Source organism: Bos taurus, chromosome 4, assembly GCF_002263795.3.
Source record: "Bos taurus isolate L1 Dominette 01449 registration number 42190680 breed Hereford chromosome 4, ARS-UCD2.0, whole genome shotgun sequence".
NCBI classification, from domain to species: domain Eukaryota; kingdom Metazoa; phylum Chordata; class Mammalia; order Artiodactyla; family Bovidae; genus Bos; species Bos taurus.
In genome coordinates, this window is record NC_037331.1 from 114,621,714 (window position 1) to 114,643,683 (window position 21,970).

Consider the following 21,970-nt stretch of genomic DNA (forward strand, 5'->3'; position numbering starts at 1 on the left):
TGCTCTACCCTACACATCCCTGATTTTTGAAAAACATAATAAATTATTCTTGATAATAATTTATGGGTATAAATCAAAACACGAGGTCCATGTTGTGAATTTTCCTCCATAATAAAAAGGTTATAAAAGGTTGGCACTAATCTGTTGTAACCATAAGGTGAAACAGGAGAGGACAAAGGACACTGTGGTTTTCCTGGGCCATACTTACCACCTCAGCTGGGTTCTGCCTCTCGACCAGTTTGCCGTCCTTCGTAGAATCGTCTTCTGAACAAAAACTACCTTCGGGTTTCTGATTTAAAAGGGAAGATGTCTTTTTATTTTTCAGCAGGTGCTTCAGAAGCTCATTGCCCGAGTCCCCTTTGGTAGCAGGAGCCCCGGTGGCTCGGGGAGGGCTGTGCGCAGGGCAGGTGGTGGCGGCTGTGGCCTGCTCCTCAGCCTGGTCCTCGGGGAGCTGCTCGGCTTTGGGTGCTCCTAGGCCCGGGCCCTGCTCCGGCTCGGGGGTCTCCAGTTTTGCCTCTTGGGCAGCGGCAGGGGTCTCCACGGAGAGCTTCTCTGCCTCTGACTCCGCATAGGTCTGCTGATCTGGGGTTCCCTGTGTGAAGTCCCTGCCAGGTGGCTGGACCTCTGGCTCGGCGCACAGCAGACCTGTTTCCCCGCTGGGCAGGGACGGGCCCGTGGGCTCTGGCGCCTCAGGTCCTGCCAGCTGCGGGGGCTCACTGGGCACGGGCACGGCGGGCATAGAGGTAGTTTCTGGGACGTTTGGGGTCAGCGGGGCAGTGATGTCCGAGTGGGGGGTGGACGGCGCCTTGGCCGACTCCACATCCTCGTCCTTCTTCTTCTTCCGGGTCCTCTTCTTTTTCCCTTTCTCTTCCGGGATTATGTCAGAATACAGCTGGATGAGCGACTGTGCCGAGCCGGGGTAGCTCTGCCCCTGGGTGACGGCCGGGTCCTGGCCGCCAGGGAGACCGCTGCTGGCCGTGGGGAGAGCAGGTGCGAACGGCGGCCTCGCGGGGGACGGCTGGAAGCCAGGCCCAGGAAGACCACCATGGACCTGCTTCACGGGGTGGAAACTTGGGCTTCCTCCTGCAATAGAGGGCGACTCGGGAACAAAGGAGGGCGGTCCCGTCTGCCTCCGTTCGTTGGTCTGCAGGAAACCTGGGGTTGGGGGTGAGCTGAGAGACGCCTGCTGCATACTCTGGGGCTGCACCGCCTGCCCCATCTGGTGCTGCGGAGACGGTGGGAGGGGCCGCGGGGGCGGCACGAAGTCGCGGGGAAGGTCTGCGCCGTAGAACGGGAGCTGGGGCGCGGGTGGCCGGCTGCTCAGCTCGGAGCCCATCAGGCCGCGCTGCTCCAGCTCCAGCCGCTGCTGCAAAGCTCTCTGTCTGTCGACTTCCTGCATGAGTTGGATCCGCTGTCTCTCCTGCTGTTCCCGGAGACGCTCCTTACGTTCTCGTTCTTGAAAACTTTCACTAAATGGGTTATTGTCATCGAATTCCACCCGAGGTGGCGGTCCACTCTGGGGATTTGCATTTGACACGGCCCCTGGGGCTGGTGTGCAAGTTTTTATTGGTAACTGTGCAACTGGAGGCTGAATCCTAGGAGGGTTGAGAGGGAGGTGAGGAGGAGCACTGGGAGGTTGCCACCCAGGTAAGCTGGGCATTCTGGCTGGGCTGCTGTGGCCAGGCATGACTGCAGGGTGCTGCAGCTGCGGGGGCACCATTGGGAAGCTGGGCTGGCTCATGGCAGGCGGGGGGGCACCCGGAACCAGGGGCGGCTGGGGCTGGACACCAGGCAGAACGGCGGGCGGGGGGGCCATTGCACATTGCTGCTGCTGCTGCTGCTGCTGCTGCTTAATCCGGTAATCTTCAATCAACTCGGCATGCTCTTTCTGTTGTTTACGAATCTGGAATCAGAGAAGTCAGTCCTGCTCATTATATATGTACTTACTACAGGCTTCACACAACACTGGCTGATGGTAAGGGTGTAGGTGACACAGAAGGCACTTAGACCTTGTAGAGGCAAAATTATTTCGCTTATTAGGCAACGGCAAACATCACCCCCTCCAAACACTCTTACACTAAAAACTGCCAATCTTTTCGATAATAAGATGTTTCTAAATATGAAATACCAAAAACAAATTTGAAATACATTTTTTGATAATAATATTAAGAAAATCTTACTCTGAAAGTCATAAGCTTCTTAAAGTATTTAAAAAAAGACAATAAGGGATTCCCCAGAAGTCCAGCGGTTAGGACTCCACACGCTTCACTGCTGTGGCCCGAGTTCAAACCGTCACTGGGGAACTGAAGTCCCACAAACTATGTGCCGTGGACAAAAAAAACACAAAAAAACCCAAAACCAAGACCATAAACAAAGGTTATACAGGAATCAGCTAATCGTGATGCCTTAGAGGTTAGACTAACTATGAGATTTAACTCAAAATTTAACCATTTAAATGTTAAGATTTCATTTAAGTATACAAAATTGTACAGCATGTTAAAAAAAAAAAGATGTATTAGTAGCACACGTACCACACCCTCCCATCCATGTTAAAAAGACTAGATTGGTAAAACTCCTTGAAAGTAAATGGGTATCATTTCTGAAATATGGAGATGCTCTGGGGTGGTATTTTGAACACTTCCTACTAGGCTCCTAACACCATGGCTGACTTGTGTCAGGGAGCTAGCTCATCCCAGACCTGTGGTGGCCCCGGGGGCAGACGCTCGGGACCCCCTTGGTAAAGATGTAAGCCAGGTCCTGAGAACACACCGCCTCACGCAGGGAGCTAGGAGACAGGGCCGCGAGACATGCGTGTTCTGCACAATGGCTGCATTTCCGCATACTGGACTCGTGCACTGACCCAAATGCTGACAGCTTTTCAACTTATTATCAACAGGTTCCCAGGCCGACCAGCATGTTCTCTGCACACATCGTTTGGGCCTGTTTCCCAGTGGCTGGAACTCCTACCTGTTCTCCTCTCTCTGACTGGCTTCCTACTAGAACTGAGAAAGTCACCACTGGACTTTGGTGAAGGAGAATTAACACACAACAAGCACCCAGAACACGATCTGCATACAGAAGGTGCTGAGCCAGCCCTCTCCTAGGACATTTTACAAGTCTCTTAAGAACACGTCGTTAAAGAGATGACACTGGATTGCCGCCAAAAGATGATGTGTCCCATTTTCCAAGTATAGCATTAATTTCTAAATAGGATTTGATCCACGTATATGCAAAAAACTAGGCCCTCATCATAAAAAATTTATAGAAATACACCAGAAGGCAGTAACAAAGCTAAAAATAATTTATAAAAGAATCCTTAAAAGCATATTTACTTGCAGTAAAAAAATGGCCCCAGAAACTAAACTGAAAGAGAAATGAAACCTCACTCTGGAAGAGTCCTAGTTTTAAACAAGGACTGTAATCGCCAGAGAGGGGGCAGAGGAGATGGCGAGATGGCATCACTGACTCAACGGACGTGAATTTGAGCAAACTCTGGGAGACAGTCAGGGACAGGAGAGCCTGGCATGCTACAGAACATAGCGTTTCAATGAGTTAGTGACAGATCAACAACATAGCTTGCAAATAAAATGCCTCATCAGTTATCGCATCTATCTCCACAATGACTCAGCAGATTCTTTACCTGTTGTTGTTCAGTTGCTAAGTGATGTCCGACTCTTTGGGACCCTATGAACTGTAGCACAGCAGGCTTCCCTGTCCTTCGCTCTCTCCTGGAGCCTGCTCAAACTCATGCTGGTTGAGTCAATGATGCCATCCAACCATCCTGTCAGCCCCTTTCCTCCTGCCCTCCGTCTTTCCTGTGTAAAGTGGTGATGATACCCCTTGTTCAGAAGGTTAGGTAAGACAGGGCATGTGACTAAGTTCCCTATGCAGAAAGCTCTTCTGTGATGTCTACCAAGTCAATCAAACTGCTCTTTTCTACTATTAACTTGGAGAATAAAATTTATGTTGACAATCAAAAACAAGATGGACCTTTCTTATGTATAATTCTATGCATTTCAAAACAGGTGGAGACCAGTGTGGCTGTCACCACAGCCAAGAGACAGGCCACTGCCCCTCTGTGGTCAAATCCTCCTCCCCCAGCTCTAGGCCCTGGCAAGCTCTAAACTACTGTCCAACTATGTAAGTCTGTCATTTCAACAATTTTCCATAAATGGAATCAATATATAACTTATTGGGATTAGCTTCTTTTACTCAGCACAATGCTCTTGCTGTATCTACCCCAGCTGTGGTGTATTTCAGCAGTTCCATTCTTTTTGATTGCTGAATAAGTATTTCATCATTCAAATGTACCACGCTTTGTCCAAACATTCACCATCAAAGGATGGTGGGGGGGGAGCGGCGGCGGGCAGTGTGGGGGTGTCCCAGTTTTTGGTGACTGTGTTAGAGATACTATCCGTATGTGTACGCACAGGTTTTGGGTGAACCTAAGTTTTTAATTCAAGTAAATACCAAGAGGTCCCTTAATGCATTTTAAACACTATTACTCTTTTATTTTAAATAAAAAGCTCAAGTTTTATCTCTGTAAGTATAACTGCTATTTCAGTATGAACATTTTGAGAACCATCAGGTCTATAATGGAAGATAACAACCACCTGGTCTTGTATTTCAGGAATGAGTCCTTTACAGTCAATGTATATTAAGATCAAAATACTGAGAGGGAACACTAATAAAAACATAGTATAAAAAAACAACCACCAGAATGATTCAAATGCTCCATCTGAAATTCCACTGGAGACTAGGGAACCAAAGACAGGGCAAGGCAAAGGTCAACTCCAAGTACTGACAGAAAACCGAGGCTCTCCCCAAGTGCTATCTCCAGGAAAGCTGAAGAGTGCAAGGTGACCCCTCAGTGCAGGGAGAGCACCTCAATTCCTCCCGCTCTATCAGCTCCAGCAGGGTTTCCTACGTCAGGGCCGGGACGCGGCGGCTTGTCAGAGGCGCCTGAGGCAGTGCGTGCTGTGTGACCATGACTCTGGGGCAAGGACTGGGGCAGTCACGCCCCCACGAAGAGGTCTGAGAGCTGTCATTTCTGACAGCGCACTTCTGCGTGCCACTCACCACCAACCAAATCCATTCATGACTAATCGCGAGCAGGCTCTGTGTTACCTGCTCCAGCTGCTTCTGGACCATGCTCTGCTGCTCGGTGACGTGCTTGAGCTGCTCGGCATCCTCCTCTGGGAACTCTCGCCCAGCCTTCTTGGCGGTACGCTGCTTAGCTGAAAGGGCCTTCTTGGATTTCCTGTGCGCGCCAATTTGTTCTTCCAGATATTTCTGCTGCATCTGAAGCAGCTGTTGGGTCTCCTGAAGCCATTCTTCGTACTGTTTACGTTGTGAATCATCTGAGGAAAAGATTAAAATTCACCTGTGTTAATTTTCTAAAGAGTCCAACACAAGATACACAAATCCATTTTGTAAGGAAACAGTTTCACCATGACCTTGTCATAGGTATTGTGAAAACATAATACTAAATATTAGACCATAATGCAATGATAGAGTAGAAGATTTTAGAAAAATATTTAAGAAAACTAAAGAATGCATATTCTTAGGACACAGGCTAACCTCATACCTATAAATACTATAAACCCAATCTCTGAGAAGCAGAAGACTTATCTGATAGGATACTTTTTATCTACTAAATTATCAAATTCTCTAACCCGAAAGCCACTATTAACTAAAATAAAACTACATTTGTATTTGATTAACTCAACATTACAGATTTTGAAGAGACGAAGTAAGATGCAGCCTACCAAGGTGCAGAGCATGGATCAGGTATCATTTCCCATGCTAACTGTCCAAAGTTTATAAGGTTTCCCCTATTTCTAAATAGTGAAAACATGTCCTGAACTAACAGGGAAAGAACCTAGAATGTTTTAGAAAGGACCAATATGAAGTCTGTTTTATAAAGGAAATCTGTAAGTTAAAAAAACTGATGATTTTTAAGAATTTTGTCATTTATATTCCTACAAATAAGCCATTAACCAAGTAAAATCTTTTCCACTTGTATGACTGTCATTAATATCTCCCCAAACAGTTGTATCTCTTCCTCTTGTAGCAATATTCCTACTTTATTCTTTGAGGGCACTTTACTTCACTGATGCCAAGTTAAGGAAAAAAAAAGTCATCTTATGTTGTGAAATTCAGAATATACCATTTTGACTCACTTTAAGACAAAGAAATGAATAAATACAATTCCAAGAAGGACATTAGCTGAAAAATTACATCAATGATAACAGAATATCGTCATACAATAAGAATCCACCCAAAGTCAATGGGCACAATAAAGCCAGAAAAAGCCAGTTGGTTATAGTAGTTCACTTGTTTTTAAGGCAAATATGTATTCAAATTATAATCATTAATGAAAGGGGAATTTCAAAAGGTTGGACTTTGGGTTTGTTCTTAAACCCAGAAGTTCCATCTGTGTATGAACTTGAATCTCATCTACTAAATTTGCAGGGCATTGTTCTAGAACAGGCTTTTTCACAAGATTTCAGAAGTTCTGCTTCTGGTAGAATGAGACCTACCGCAAGGAAAGCCTTTCTGGTTTCTGGAACCAGGAGAGCAGAGGTGAGCAAAATGAAAAATAACGGTGAAAAAAAAGTTAGCTAGACAGTCTGGAGAGTTCAGAAAGGTTCAGTTTGGGGAGAACTTTAAACGCTATCCTGAAGCACCGTGGGACCCCTGAAGGTAACTAGGAGGTTGTGGTAGCATCCTGCATCCCTGACTTCTTCACACCATGCTGCTAAGCCCGGCTCCTCTTTAAGCACACGCCCTTTGCTGTTCCCATTTAGTGTCCTTGTCACTGACAGACAGTCATTAGAAAAGAAGTGGTTTTACGCCACAGATTGTGAAGTGCCCAGTCTATATACAAAAAGAGCAGCAGCACCGAAGAGAACGGGGAGATGATTTTTCTGTATTAAAACACTCATCTCTAACCATAAGTATTCATGCACAGAAAAAGGAAAAGCAATGAAATACATGCCTTGAGGAAGAGGACCCTAATAGGGCAGCAGTGATGTTCAATAAAAAGATTGAGGGCACTCTGACTTCAAATAACACACCTACACTAACTCCAAGATTTTAGAAGAACACAAATATAGTGCAAACCAGCAATCCCCAGAGAACACGTAACTGATTAGATTTATACTTACTGACAAAGCCTGGACCAAAATTTGGAGGATTAGGCCTAGAAATCTGATGTGTTATACTGCCATCCTAAAATAAGTAAAATTTACAAATAGGTTTATTCCACATTTCAGTTAAAGGGGGACAAAAACTTAAAAAAAGGAAAAAGAAGTGGAAGGGAAAAAACTTTAATTTCTTATGACATCTTTGAAGCTTTTGTTTCGATAAAAAGTAGAATGAATTTTGTGGTGACAACCTACTTTTTGAAAATTTTAAACTACCTCTGAACTGTTCTATTTGCTGGGTCTCAGTTGAAAAACAATTATTTTTGAACTAAGAGGTTATTCATCAAAAATATGATAGTAGGGCAAATCAAATAGTACTTAGCTGAAGATTCACATAAAACCCTACTTTGTGATCAAATCTACCTGGTTTCTTCAGCAACTAAGACATAGAAACATGGGTTCCAGATTTACTAAATTCCACTTCACAAAGTTATTTATAAACAAGAACAGGTATCTCTAACAGGCACAAGTAATAAAACAAATATACACTAATTTAAATATTACTCTTATTTTCTAATTGAATGTCTTATTTTTTCCAGGGAGATTGAATAAATAGTTATCATCTTACAATTCCCTGGTAACAATCTGATAAATAAAATTAACTTTGAAAAAGCATTTACTGAGTTCTCACAAATTCTGTTAGACATGAGCTGTAGACAAAGTAAAGACGACAAATAATATCAGCACCCAGAATGCACTAAATGTAAACCATAAAATTCTGCAAAGCAGGTGGTGTAACATCGACAGATCAGAAAATGGAGACTAAAAAGTTTGCCCCAAAATCCCAATAAACTCATAGTGGAAATCGGATTAAACTCAGCTATGAAGCCTATGTTTTTTCAACAATGTCAGATGGCTCTTTTTTATTGAAAATATAATTATCAGCATAATAAACCTAAAGCAGGGCAAAAACAAAGTGCCCAAAAGACATGTAGAAAGTAGGTGGCTTTCTCTTTTTTTTTTCCTAGGCAGAACTTGGTGAAAAGAAAAACTGAAAACACAATAGAACGTGTAGTTCTAACTTGCCTGGACATCACTTGACACTAAATATTTACACTTAAAGCTGATTACTGTGAATGTTAAGTACTTCAAAATTAAATTATTCCAAGGAATAAATTGCACCACGTGATTGTATCTAAATAAAATGACTATAATCATTATTTTCTGGAATTTGTAGCAGTTTTACATTTAAATGTAATGAGTGAATTCTAAAATGCTGGACGTGAAAACGTCTCCGTGGAGTTAAAGGTAAATGAAACCAAACCCTAAGACCCTAAGTACCTGGCTTCCCTCCAAGTGACCTTCTACCCTTAAACAAACAGATCCTTTTCAGAAACTGCCAATGTTTTAACCTTAACTTGTCTCGCCCCTAAAAAAACAGTGAAGTATCTTATTTCTGCCGAGCCGGTAGCACACTGTGGCAGCGTTCTAGGACTCCCACTGTTTCCTGGAAGTGGCCTCACTGTGAAGCCTAGTGAGACACACAGGGAAAGGCACTAGGGTTCGAGAGTGACTGGCGACAGGCGGCAATACCTGAGCAGCTGCCTGTGGCAGGAGGGTCTGGCCGTCCCCACTCTGCGCCCCGGCCACTGACTGGCCCACGAAGGGGAACCTGTAGAAAGAATAACTGAGCATCAAAGAAATATTTGCAACTAACATCATCTTTACGTCCTGAACCGTTTTCTTCCAAGGAAGGAGGACTAATGGCAACGTGTCTCTTGTCAAAAGCACTGACTTGGGCCCTGTATTTTTGTGCCCCAACCTACTACACGACGGAGAAGGTGACGGCACCCACTCCAGTCCTCTTGCCTGGAAAGTCCCATGGACGGAGGAGCCTGGTGGGCTGCAGTCCACAGGGTCGCTAAGAGTCGGACATGACTGAGCGACTTCCCTTTCACTTTTCACTTTCAGGCACTGGAGAAGGAACCGGCAACCCACTCCAGTGTTCTTGCCTGGAGAGTCCCAGGGACGGGGGAGCCTGGTGGGCTGCCACCTGTGGGGTCGCACAGAGTCCGACATGACTGGAGCGACTTAGAAGCAGCAGCAGCTACTACACAACTGTGTGGCGTGCGAATCCTTCCTACTCGTTTTACCTGTGATGAAAGGAAGACCCAGAGAGACCAACGTCCCCACAGTGACTAGTGTGGCTGCAGCGCCTGAGGCTGCTCCAGGCAGCCCGCTCGGTTACGTGCCTCAGTAGACATTAAAACTAGTTCAAATCTTTTAGAAAATAATGAAGGCATAGTTTTCTTAGAATTTACATAATCAAACTGTTTATTCTGATCTTTATTTAAAACAAAAGATGCATCTTAATTAAGAACCTTCATATATCCTTATGTCTAAAGGTTAGAGCAAATCAAAAACTGGTCATTGACTAAGAAAAAGTCTACATGGTTAAAAATATCTGGCAAAATGTTACTCTAGTTAAAAACTTCAGAAACATTACCGCTCTGAATGAAAACACTGCATCTAGAGTTACCAAATGCTTCAACGTATATCTTCCAAATTATTTATCGAACATTATAATTAATGTCTAAGTAGATAACTATGTCTAACATTATAATTAACGTCTAATCACAATTTGGAACATAAGCTTTTTAATTTTTTTACTCAGCTTTTTGATTCATCTGTTGCCACCAGGCCCCACTATAGCCTGGTGTGGAATGGGCTCTCAATCCACAGAGCACTCACTGTCCATCACCCTCAACTTATGCCACCACATGAAGGAGGGATCATCATCTCTGCCTCCTCAAAGACCTCAGCAGAAGCGCTAACAACTTGCCGGCTGACTAACACATCAGTGTGTCTAAGTAGAGACTTATGCTGAAGGAGCAGGGGTTCCAAATCTCAGGTCTGTATTTTAAAGTGCAGAATTAAATTTACAATTTCCTTCTATTTTGACTACAGGCAGCAAACTACAGTATTATCAGCAGTACTGTGATTTTTCAAAAACAGAACTTGTTATTTTCATGGCAAAAGTTGTTGCACAAACCCAATTGGTCATTTAGGTTCATCACATCATTCTTTTGAAGTTATGGTAGTTATTAGACCTATTGCCAAATTTATTCATGTATTAGAGAAGCACATATACTGTAACTTTTACATTTAAATAACTATTTCAAATATAAATGATCTCCTCTTTAATATTTTGGTTTGGCATCAAAATATTCTGAGGAGTTCAAAGGCTTTACTGGAATGTCAAAAAGTCCACGACATAAAAAAGTTAAGAATCCTCATGAAGGAGAAACAGTGTTCACAGACGCTGTGCATGCAAGTCATTACAGTCTCTTCTCTGATCTCAACAATGCTTCTCAACCATTTCCAAAGTATCCAACAAAGCACCTTTGAAGAACTGTGTTTAAATTCATGTAGACTCACATTCAATTCCACGATCACCCACACTCAACAAGCAATTACGCTAAACTGAGGCTCTATGCCTACTCTATGGACAGAGGTTCTCAAACAGCAATATACAAAAGAACCACCCATGGTGCCCACTAAAACCACAAGCACCGTCTCCAGATACTCTGGTTCAGTGTGTCTGCAGTTGAGTAAAGGAATCTTAGAGGAATTTTTAAAAAAGCTACCACATAATTCTGATGATGGTCCATGATCAGAACTTAAGAAACCCTTAGGGGGTGTAAATAATTTCAGAAATTAAGAGAGTCGAATAACTCATAATCTTCTCTGATGTGTAATTTTTGCATTTTTTCCTATTAATAGTGAAAAGGCTTATAAAGTTTCAAAGTGCTAACTCTCATACGTCCTCTGATGGAACAAAAAACCTTCAGACTAACACACCATCTTCTATTCTCAGCACAGAGCAGTTTAATGTCTGTTTCCCTGCTCACCCTTGCCTACTCTGGATGAAGCATCTCTGTCCCAAGCAGTTTTTGGTCAGCGTTACCTACTCCAAAGTACCTAAACAAGCGTGCACTTAAATACGTTGAATTTCCTGCTTAGTCAAGTCAATCTTGCAAACCATTCTATGATGCTTTATTATGTTTACCCTGAAATGAATGAAAATTCGATCTTTACATTTGTACAGCATTTTGCTTTTGATTATATTCCGCTGACATCACAACCAATTGAAATAATTCCCATTCATCCCTAGAATACAAGCTTTGTGTCACTACATGCTCCTTCCAGCAGCTAGCAGTGACTGCGTGTGCTTCTGATGCACAGCGAGCACGAGAAGCGTCAGCACCTACCTGTTCATGACCATCGGCGGCATGCCCATGTTGTTTTGTGCCATCACTTTATTTATGCCCTTAAGGGCCACCATTTTGGCTTTCATTATAGGGTCTGTAATTGCATCAAAATCTAAAGAACAAACATATTTTAAAGTTACTTATTTCACAGTACTTGGTTCAAGTGACACTAAGAGGTAACGTAACTCACAAACATCACACAACTTAGACTCTTATTCCTTGTTATTTAACAATCACTGTTACAGGTCTCTATTCTAGGTAAAGAATTATGAGAACCTCATCCTGAATTTACTTCCATCTAAGTGATCAACGCATTTAATACCTTAGTCCTGTAAGAATCTAAACAAGGTATTTGTCAAACACTGGCATAAGGGAAATGACAGCAGTAACCTCAAGTGATGAATTCCATTCATCTGAACTTTCACAAGGCTCAGCAGAATGTTCCACCATGATGAGAAGCTGCACTTATTACAAATACTAAGGAATTTTTGCTAAATTGGTTATTACTCAAGAGAAAAATGGATCAAGTTCTGATAATAAGGACAGGCTAAGGGAAAAGACCTCTTCGCATATAGAAATGGGCTAAAATGATGGAACTGGCAATGAATGTACGACAGAAGGTCAATTTTTTTGTTTAGAAAAAGAAGCATTGAAAGAAAAAAAAAAAAAAGAAAGGATTCCTTGGAATGTGTCCCTGATTGCTAGTTCTTTGTGTTAGAGACACTCAAGCATTCTTAGTGCATTGTTTTTTTTTTTTTTTTTTGGGGGGGGGGAGGCACGTTCCCCCAAATTAGTAAGCTACTGAAATAAGTTAGAGAGCTTTATATGACTAAAAAAACTGCCAAGCATTCATTGTACAAATGAGAAGTTTTCTCCTAGCATAATTTCTTTAAATTCACCTTTCAATGACTCTGAAAATACCTGGCAATAATGAGAATATATAGAAGGAATGAACCAAAAGAGATTTATTTCTATTAAGTCATCCCATAAAAAATAGAATTGAGAATGTCTGAAACTCCAAGAGTGTAATTTCTTGATTTACTGGGGAGGAATCTTAAAACTCTTAGTCAGTTTCATCTCAAAGCTGAAAAAGGAACAGAAATACAACCCTCAGTACTCTAGGCCACATGTAATTTTAATACAGAAAAAAGCTTGTAAGCATACCACATTCCACCCAAAGCCCACGGTAGTAATTTCTGAAACTCGGAGAAACTCCTACCGATATTAGGGAAGAACGGCTCAGACCGCTGACGGATCATGGCTTGCATCTGTCTCTGCTGCTGCTGTTCTTGTCTCTCTTGATCCAAAAGATCCTGCAGAAGTAGAGGCTGCTCCTCCAGAAGGAGGGGCCTCTCTCTGCTCTGCTGGGCTAGCGTCTGAGGAATCATTAGCTGCTGGGCCCCAGACATGCCACTGGTCCCAGGCTGACTTGTCGAGGGCACAGGCTGACCGGCAGGTTTGCCTGTCCCGAAACTGTGGTTTACTGGCGGCTGACCCTGAATGAAGCCTGGATTTACCTGCACACCCTGAGGGAAAGCATGGTTTAGTCGAGGGACTACTGCCACGTTAGAACTCATGGTATTATCCAAAACATGACCAGGCGGTGTCATCAGAGGGGGAGGCAAACTTGACACGTGGCCAGACGGGGAGGCCGGCAGAGTTGGTGCTGGAGATGCCAACGGCCTCACGTCTGCAGAATCAGGTTTTTCATTAGCAAGTAAACTTGAGAGAACTGGAGTTGGCCCAGGTGTGCCGCGCGGGGCGACGAGGGCATCCTCAGCAGGCGGCTGAGTGGCCCCACGAGCCACACGCGGGCTGGGGCCGGTCGTTTCTCGCGTAGCCCTTTTCTCCAGCAGGTCTGCATCAGAGGGCTGCGCAGGAGCCTTGTCCCCGTCGCTCCCGTCCAGAGGAGCAGAGGCCGGTGGGCAGGGAGGATCAACGCTATCTTTACCGTCCTCACTTTTCTCACTTTCACATGTGGCTTCCCCTTTAGAATTTGGAGACAGTACCTCCGTTTTGATCTCGCTGCTGACAGTGGATTTTTTCCAAGGAGAAGGCTTATCAGAAGGAACCACACTTTCGTTGTCTTGCTCCTTTTTTTCAGGTTCAACAGATACACACTGATTATCTAACTTATCATCAATTGGGACATTGAGGTCCAGTTCCTCGTTGAACATGCTCTTCTTGTCTCCCAGGTCAAGTTCCGGGTCTGTATAGGCGATGATATCGAACTCCCCCGACCGTAGGAGGTCGTCCAGGTTGGGGTCGTTCGCTTCCAAATTCCCCAGAGTGTCCAACTCGTCCCCCTTGCCATCTTCTGTATCCAGGTTTAAATTTTCAAGATCTTCGTCATCTAAGTCTTTGACTTCAACCCCTTCGAGGTCTTTAACATCGAGTTCTTTGACAGATGGGTCATCAGAATCAAGTTTTTCTTCGAGACCATCAGAAGACTGGGCGGTCACCTGTAAATTTTCAGATGTCGTTTCAGCTGGCACAGAGGCTGACAAAGGGGCCTCTGAGAACTCAGCACCCAAGGGATGACTCAGAGACCTCATGACCATCGCAGACGAATGGACAGCACGGCTCTGCTCTTGCTGAGATGGCGGCACTTGTTCCAAATTTGGGTGCACAGGCAGCTGATGAGGGAGACCCTGGGAAGGTCGTCTCATGGGGTCTGGGTGTCTGGGGCCTGGGAAGTCCGGCCGGGGAATGAAGCTTCCGTGGCGGGGATGGGAGGGTGCCTCAATGACGTTGCCAGGAACAGCAGGGAAGGGCAGCCGGGGCCTCCCATCTGGGGCCCGGTGCCTCAGCTCAATGAAGGCCTGGCCCAGTATGTTATGCTGCTGAACCGGCAGGCTCTGTGCTGGGAAATGTGCAGGAAGTCCACCGGGATTACTCATTGGTGAGTTATTTAACGGCCTGGGCATATCTACAGATAGAGACCTTCTGAGCTGTGGAGGAACTCCAGATCCTTGCATTTGCTGAGGAGGTACAAGGAAGCGTTCCTGACCTGACAAGGTGCCATGACCACCTCCTGGAAATCCAAACCTAAAAGAAGAAATATATAACACAGATAGTTAACATAAAGTACTGAATTCAGAGTCAGGTTTATAAAAAGGAAAAGTTTTAGATTAAATACAGATAGGGCTCCCCTGGTGGCTCAGATGGTAAAGAACCTGCCTGCAAAGTGGGAGACCCGGGTTTGATCCCTGGGTTGGGAAGATCCTCTGGAGAAGGAAATGGCAACCCATTTCCTTCAGTACTTCTGCCAGGAAAATCCCATGGAGAGAGGAGCCTGGTGGGTTGCAGTCCACGAGGTCACAAAGAGTCAGACACGACTGAGTAAGCACACAAAATGTTGCCAAATGTAATAATGACTTAGTAAAAACAAAATTATCACCATTAGAAAGTATTATAAAGAATCTATATGAACATAAATTTTTGCCACATACTCTACAGTAAATACCATACCTGAGCTCTGATGACATCTGACAGAGATCATAAACGAAGACAAAGGAAAACAAACAAGCAGATGGAATCGGTTGTTTACAAATCAGCATATACTACTGGAGTTGCAAAGAAGGCTATGATGTGGAGGAAGCTGATTTAGGGGGACACTTGAGTAGGAGGTCTAATGAATTTTACCAGAGACTTACAGGTCTCTGCACTTAAGAAAACAAAGGTGATGACTGGACAGATTAACCTATTTGCTCAAAGAATGAGAATCAGGGGTAGTAAGACAAGAATGATAGGCATCATCTGTAAAGACTCAGTAAATGAATGAATTACAGAAAAACTTTTATTTGTATTGTACCTCATTCCTAGAAAGAAAGATAGGCAAGTTACAAACAAATATGGATTTTCCAGGTGGTGCTAGTGGCAAAGAACATGCCTGTCAATGCAGAAGCCTTAACAAGAGACACTGGTTCCAACCCTGAGTTGGGAAGATCCCCTGGAGGAGGGCATGGCAACCCACTCCAGTATTCTTACCTGGAGAATCCTCATGGACAGAGGAGCCTGGTGGGCTACAGTCCATGGGGTCATGGGGACTGAAGCGACTTAACATGTACAAATAAATATAAACAGAGTAACAGGCATAAAGTGAGGAGAAAGAAAAAAGAAAAATAAGGGGAAGACTTTAACATGAAGCATTAGACTAAAAAATATACCTGATAAAATGAAAAGCATATATTAAAGAAATGCCTCCTTATTACAACTCAGGCCCACATTTGGCTCTGACCGTTCTACTAGTCATTTCAAAAGAGAAAACCACTAATTTTACAACCCTATTTCATCATGAGAAACTCCTACAGGAAAACATCCTTTCGATTTGGAAATGTTCACAAATATTTACTGTTGCTGCTGCTAAGTCACTTCAGTCGTGTCCGACTCTGTGTGACCCCATAGATGGCAGCCCACCAGGCTCCCCCGTCCCTGGGATTCTCCAGGCAAGAACACTGGAGTGGGTTGCCATTTCCTTCTCCAATGCATGAAAGTGAAAAGTGAAAGTGAAGTTGCTCAGTCGTGTCCCACTCCCAGTGACCCCATGGACTGCAGCCTACCAGGCTCCTCTGTCCGTGGATTTTCCAGGCCAGAGTACTGGAGTGGGGTGCCATTGCAGTGTAAATTAAAATTAAAAATCTAAGAAGAAAATAATTCACATCACATATTTGACTGAATATGGCAGTAACATATTAGAGGTTTGATTAGTATGATAAACAATATCATTGTGGCTGTAACATAATGCTAGCACAGTCAATATTTAATAACAAAGGGAATGTTTTTAGTCTGTAGAGTACTTAGAGATTTAGAAAAAAATCTATGACCTCTCATTAGTGGAAAATAACATTGATTTTATCTCAAAGGAATCAAGAAGTAAAACTGAGCAACGAGGTCGTAAGAGTCACATCAAAGAATATACGAATGTACGAAACACCAGATCACGCTGCTGTACACCTGAAGCTAACGCAGTGCTGCAAGTTAACCACACTTCAATTAAAAAAGGGTAAAAAGAAGTCGTTTCAGTTGGGCATCTCCTTCTGTTGGCAGTTTACTCTGGCGTGAAATGAAAAGCCTTACCTGAATCCATGCGGCCTCATCCCCATACCGCTGACATCAGGTGGATAGACTCCACGGGCCTCCTTCGGGAAAACGGTGTATCGAGGTCCCAGAGGAGGGACCATGGGAGACCTGATGCTCCCAGGGTAGGGGGGTGGGGGCCGGGCAAACACCTGGCCGACGCTCTCTGGCTGCCAGTGTGGCGGGGGCCCTGGGTGGGGCACTGCTCCTGGGTCCTGGGTCCCCTTCTCCTGCCGACCGGCCATCTTCTTCTGCTGCTGCTGCTGGAGGATGATCTCACGGAGCTTCTGTCGCTGGACGGAAGGAAACACAGGGTGACTGGGACTTCTACTGACCCGTGCCTTTTTCAGCCTCAATGATTCTAATACTCCACTATGGTACTGTTTGAATCTTAGTATTTCAAAGTATGATAAAACACGAGTTACACAAATAGTCAATCGGTTGTAAAAAAATAAACATGATTTGGGTCCTTTTCCTTGCCATATAACCACCACAGAACTGAAGCTTTCATAGTTAAGAATGCCACTACAAACTCATGAAGGCTGAAATTAGATAAAACAGTAAGTCCAATTCACTGGTGTTGATTCTACCAATTTCACTTTTCTTCTCTGCCAGTATGACAAATTATACTGAAAAGATCTGCTTTAACATCTATATATAAGTTACTCGATAAAACAGCTTTCTCAAATAATACATTTAAGACAACTAAGAAGATTCAAGCTGTTTACCTGTCTCAATTTCTCTGTATCAGCCTGGGACATGTTAACAGTGCTCTGCGTGTCGGTGACCCCTGAGGTGGGTACGGGTCCGGGAAGCTGGGAGACGCTGGAGAACTGCTGGCCTTGCGGAGTCATGGGCGCGTTGGAAGGTGCCCCAAAGCTCCCCTCAGACCCAGGCCGTGGCTGATCAGCAACATCACGGGCAACCTGACTTGTTCCAAAAGCGTCAGGCTGTGGTCTCGGAGTCATGGGAGGCTGATCGTAGGGGTCACGGGGAGCAGATGGGGACACGCGGCTAAAAGCATCGGAAAGACCAGGACCAGGTGGCCTGGGAGTCTGGGAACAAACATCAGGTGGCCTCACCAGAGGGCCAGGTAAGGCTGCTCCTCGATTATGTGCTTGCAGGAAAGGATCCTGGTTTGGCATGAGGGCCGGTCTTGTCAAGGACCTAGTAAAACCCTCTGAAATCCTTGGCCGTGGTGCTGCTGGTGTTTGCGAGTAAGGAACAGACATTCCAGGTCTTGGGGTTCCAGGAGGATGAGCATATGGGTCAGAATGCCTCTGACTGGCTGCAGATGGAGCAAACAAGTCTGCTTGTGCAGACGGCCGTGCGGTTGGCGGCTGCTGACTATACGGATCCATCGTGGTGGGCCGGGGAGTTCCAGGAGGTTGAGAATAAGGGTCTGGGTTGGAGCGAGATGTTCCTGGGGGCTGGGAATAGGAATCTACAACAGGTCGTGGAGTTCCTGGAGGCTGGGAATATGGGTCCTGAGATGTTGGCCTTGATATGAGTCCAGGCTGGGAAAAAGCCCTCGAAGGATGGGAGAAAGACTCATTCATTGCCGGGTGTGGGGTGAGGGGAGGCTGGCTATAGGGATCACTGGACTGGTTATGAGAAAAGCTGTCTACAGGTCGTGGTGTCAACGTGGGCCTTTCATAAGGGTCGATGGACAATCGCCTTGGTGCCTGGGACACTGGCCCGTAAGGGTCCTGGGAGGGAGGAGCGGGCTGCATCGGAGCTTTAAAAGGGCCGGGACCACCGTCGAGAGGAGCAGGTGTCAACAAGGGCCGAGCATACGGGTCAGGGATCCGCTGTCTCTGAAATGCATCTGCCCGAGGAGATGGTTTGGGGAAGTGGTCACTGGTGCCAGGGGTGAGAGGGCCTTGTGAGGTCTGCTCAGAAAGGGCAGGAGACCGGGGCAAGCTGAGGGGCTTGGGAAATGGCTCTGTCAGCACAGGCCGAGGGGTGTCTGGAGGCTTTACGTAGGGGTCACTGCTCGCCACAGTGGTGGCGCACGCCTCTCGGACCGGCGATGGCCGGTTGGCTGCGGCCTCGCCCATCTGAGGCGGCCTGGAGCCCGACGGCAGTGGCCCACAGCTCTCCGCCAGTGCAGCGTTTCTTCTGGGAAAGCTGTGGCCCCCGGGAGGTGGTCGTGGGGTACCCACCATTTTCGCGTAAGGGTCCATTGGAGACGGTGGTCGGGAGTTGCATGATCCAGGGGCAAACACCTGTGGGGACGGGGGCTGAGAAGGCTGAGCCTGAGACAGACTCTCCTGCACCGACAGGCGTGAGGGCGCGGGGGGAGGCGGGGGAGCCTGCGGCTTCACAAACACATCATCTGAGGGGGTGGCGGAGGGGGTGCTGGGCAGCGGCTTTGGAAACAGGTCCTTGTGGAATGACTGGGCAGGAGACAGACTTCCATTCCCGGCCTGCGGGGTCAGAGGGCTCTGGATCCCACTACTGGGCGTGTCTGAGCCGGACTGGCCCATCGCAGGCTGAGAGCCCAGCTGCTGCTGCTGCTGCTGCTGCTGCTGCTGCTGTTGCTGCTCGCTCTTCACCTGCTCCAGCTTCTGCGTGGCTTCGATCTTAGCCTGCTGCTTGCTTTTCTGACGCATTTGCTGTTGAAACAAGAAAACAAGCCTATGTTTAAGGAATAATAAAGCTCCCTGTGGGGTGAGGTGGGGGCAACAGAAAATGTGTCTGTTCTCATCAGTTTCCAGATTGTTCCGTATTAAATTATAAATTCCTAAAGAGGTGAGACAGTTATTCACCAGAGCATACATAATGTCCACAGAAGTATATTGTTTGTAATATTTACTATAACTTCCCAAAGTCAACATAAATGTATTTTACTGAAAAAAGGAAAGCCTATTTTTAATCAGATTTTTATATTCTAGAAAGAACTGTATCTGAAATGATGACATAAATAGCTCTTTTCTCAAAAACCAAAAAAACCAATTTAAAAAGTTAATTCTTAAAAATAAACCCAAAAGACACACACCTGTCTGAACTTCCATTCCTGTTCATGTTCCGATTCTCTTTGCTTTAGTGGATCTTTAAAAAGATCCGAATCGATGCGAGAGCTGGGATCAATGCTGTCTTGCTGTTGCTGCCTTTTCATGGAATCATTTGACATCTGTACTTTATTAATGCGTAAAGCAGCTCTGTTATCTCTGGCTTTTTGCTTTGAAAAAAAGGAGAAGATGATTATCTCCCAGTATATGTTAAAATTAGAAAAACTATGACAAACTTTATCATACCAAAGCAAGAAAATGTCAGGTTAAATAGTTGAAATATTATCCTTGAGAACTTACAGCCTTTTACATATCAGAAGCTACCCCAACTCCCCCTTTTATAAGGCATGTTTCCATTCTAATTCTGGTAACAAACTCCTCAAAAATACAAAGATTAACACGCCTCTCCATTTACAGAAAAGAATACCAAATCAATTCTCCAAATCCAGAATCAGGAATTTGAAGCTTAACTTTCAAAAATAAATAAAAAACCCACCACTGAGAAACATTAAAAATACCCTGCCATTACCCCTGCCAGTCAAGGGAAAACAAAACAAAGAATCAACACATCCCCCCAAAACAGCAATGGTTTGCTTTCTCCAAGCAGTCAGCATCACTGGCAATACGTCTGCTGAAGCCCAGAGCACAAAGTAGCTGCGTGTTTTTCACAACAATAATGCAGATTTAAAATGCTTTAAAATGAAAGCAAAGATTTGGATCCAGCTGACAATCTTAACTTGGCGCTTTGGGAGAAAATAATTCACCATCTGAATGATGAATCTTATAAAACACCCTGATAACTCCTGCAAAGTCCATATTTCAAAAACTCCTTCAAAGTGTCCAGATATGTCTCTTTTAAGATACACAAAGATTCTCTACTAAACTTGATATAAAAAGGGCTTACTGTGGAAATAACTAAGGCACATTAATGCAGTTGCAAAATTTAGTACTTTTTGAAGAGATAAAACAATTTAAAAATGAAATGAATTAACCATGCTCTCAGAATAAGTGACCAATCTTCAACATGCTGGTTCTGTTCACCAGCTTCTGAAAATGTCACCCTCTATATTAAGACATCATGAGTGAGGAAATCACTATAAAACAAAGCTGGTTATTAGTTGTACAAGTATTCAAAAACATAGGTTTCTTCTGCAATGGAAAATTTTTTTTATTAAACTAAGACAATGAGCGTAAGGTTCAGGTATTGTATTTAAGGATATAACACACAGCAGCTTTGTAAATACCACGTATGGTGCTCTCTCCTGTGAGCTTGCTTTTCTCCACAACTTGGCAATTTGCTTCACTCTAGTCGTCCAGTCTGCAACAAAAGCACACAGCATACACACTTACAGAGCCACAATAACGACGTGTCTTATAAAACGGTTGGTAAACGACAAATGGTTAAATCTGTCTTGTCCATGTTTTCTTAAGTGAATACTCCTATATTTAGTTCTCTGTACACTACTGAGTTCCTGGTACACAATAAGCCAAACGTAACTCTGAAGGCAATGCTGCCTCACGAACAATCTCACCTGCAGAGCCGAAGTTTTTACATCAAAGTTAAGCAGCCAAGATAAAGTTAAGCCAAATGTAATAAATTCCCTCAACTACGTAAGATGCTACCAGAACAAAGCTCAAAGTTTGGAAAACATCTATACGTGAGACCAGTCTATCACGCTGACCCAGAGAAAGTAACCAGTACTAAAAATAAGCATCAGTACTGCTCACACACAGACGGACAAAGCAGTGATTTCAACCTGTGTCGGGACAGGACCGAAACTGAAGTTTGGGTGCAATCAACAGTCAGCAGCACATGTACAAACGGTCCTGTCCATATTTAGAGAGAGAGCTTCAACAAACCCAGTGACAAAGGCAATCAGCTGAGAGGCCAACAGGCGTAACATGATATTTCCTGAGTTCTAGAATCGCATGGTACATCTATTAAAGAAAATTATCTTTAAAAAAGAAAACCTATACCGTCAATCTAAGGACAATTTACACTGACGTTTTAAGTGACTTAACAGAACTTTCTAAGCAGCAAAAAGAAGTGTGATTAAAAAAAAATAACTTGAAGAATGTGTATGTTGCCTTAACATTAAACCATTGATTTATCAGCATTAAACCACTGATTTCTGTTAGATTCAGTAGCATTTATTTCTATACACGATGAATAAAGTACTACAAGGCGTCCAAACCAAAAAAGCACATAAAAGACAGGGATCGTCCGTAAGAACATCCACTTCTAGGTGCCCTTCCAGTAATTTAAAAGTGCCGTTATGTTGACAGCTGGGAAACTATTTCAAGACAAAGCTTAAACGTCCTTTTCAAATCCTGATTTGTCTTGCAACATTAACTCAAGATAATAAATCAGCATTTGCTTACAAATATTCTGTCAGTGACATTTCGTTAATCCAAATGTTTCATCCTCCAGTTAATAAGAATGTTCAAAAAATGGTAA

At 44.3% G+C, this 21,970-nt stretch overlaps 1 protein-coding gene across 21 annotated transcripts in view; it reads right to left on the reverse strand.

The window, feature by feature from the left end:
- The window catches only part of KMT2C (lysine methyltransferase 2C), a 254,958-nt gene that overhangs the window by 23,913 nt on the left and 209,075 nt on the right, over nt 1–21,970 (reverse strand). For all 21 annotated transcript variants that reach the window (XM_024991270.2, XM_024991282.2, XM_024991266.2 and 18 more), the window contains 10 exons: nt 20,757–20,830; nt 19,500–19,682; nt 17,227–19,116; nt 16,499–16,791; nt 12,639–14,467; nt 11,420–11,531; nt 8,742–8,820; nt 7,170–7,233; nt 5,128–5,360; nt 209–1,903 (listed from right to left, as the gene is read on the reverse strand). In XM_024991270.2, the coding sequence (XP_024847038.1) occupies nt 209–1,903; nt 5,128–5,360; nt 7,170–7,233; nt 8,742–8,820; nt 11,420–11,531; nt 12,639–14,467; nt 16,499–16,791; nt 17,227–19,116; nt 19,500–19,682; nt 20,757–20,830 (6,452 nt within the window). The remainder of the gene's footprint in view (nt 1–208; nt 1,904–5,127; nt 5,361–7,169; nt 7,234–8,741; nt 8,821–11,419; nt 11,532–12,638; nt 14,468–16,498; nt 16,792–17,226; nt 19,117–19,499; nt 19,683–20,756; nt 20,831–21,970) is intronic.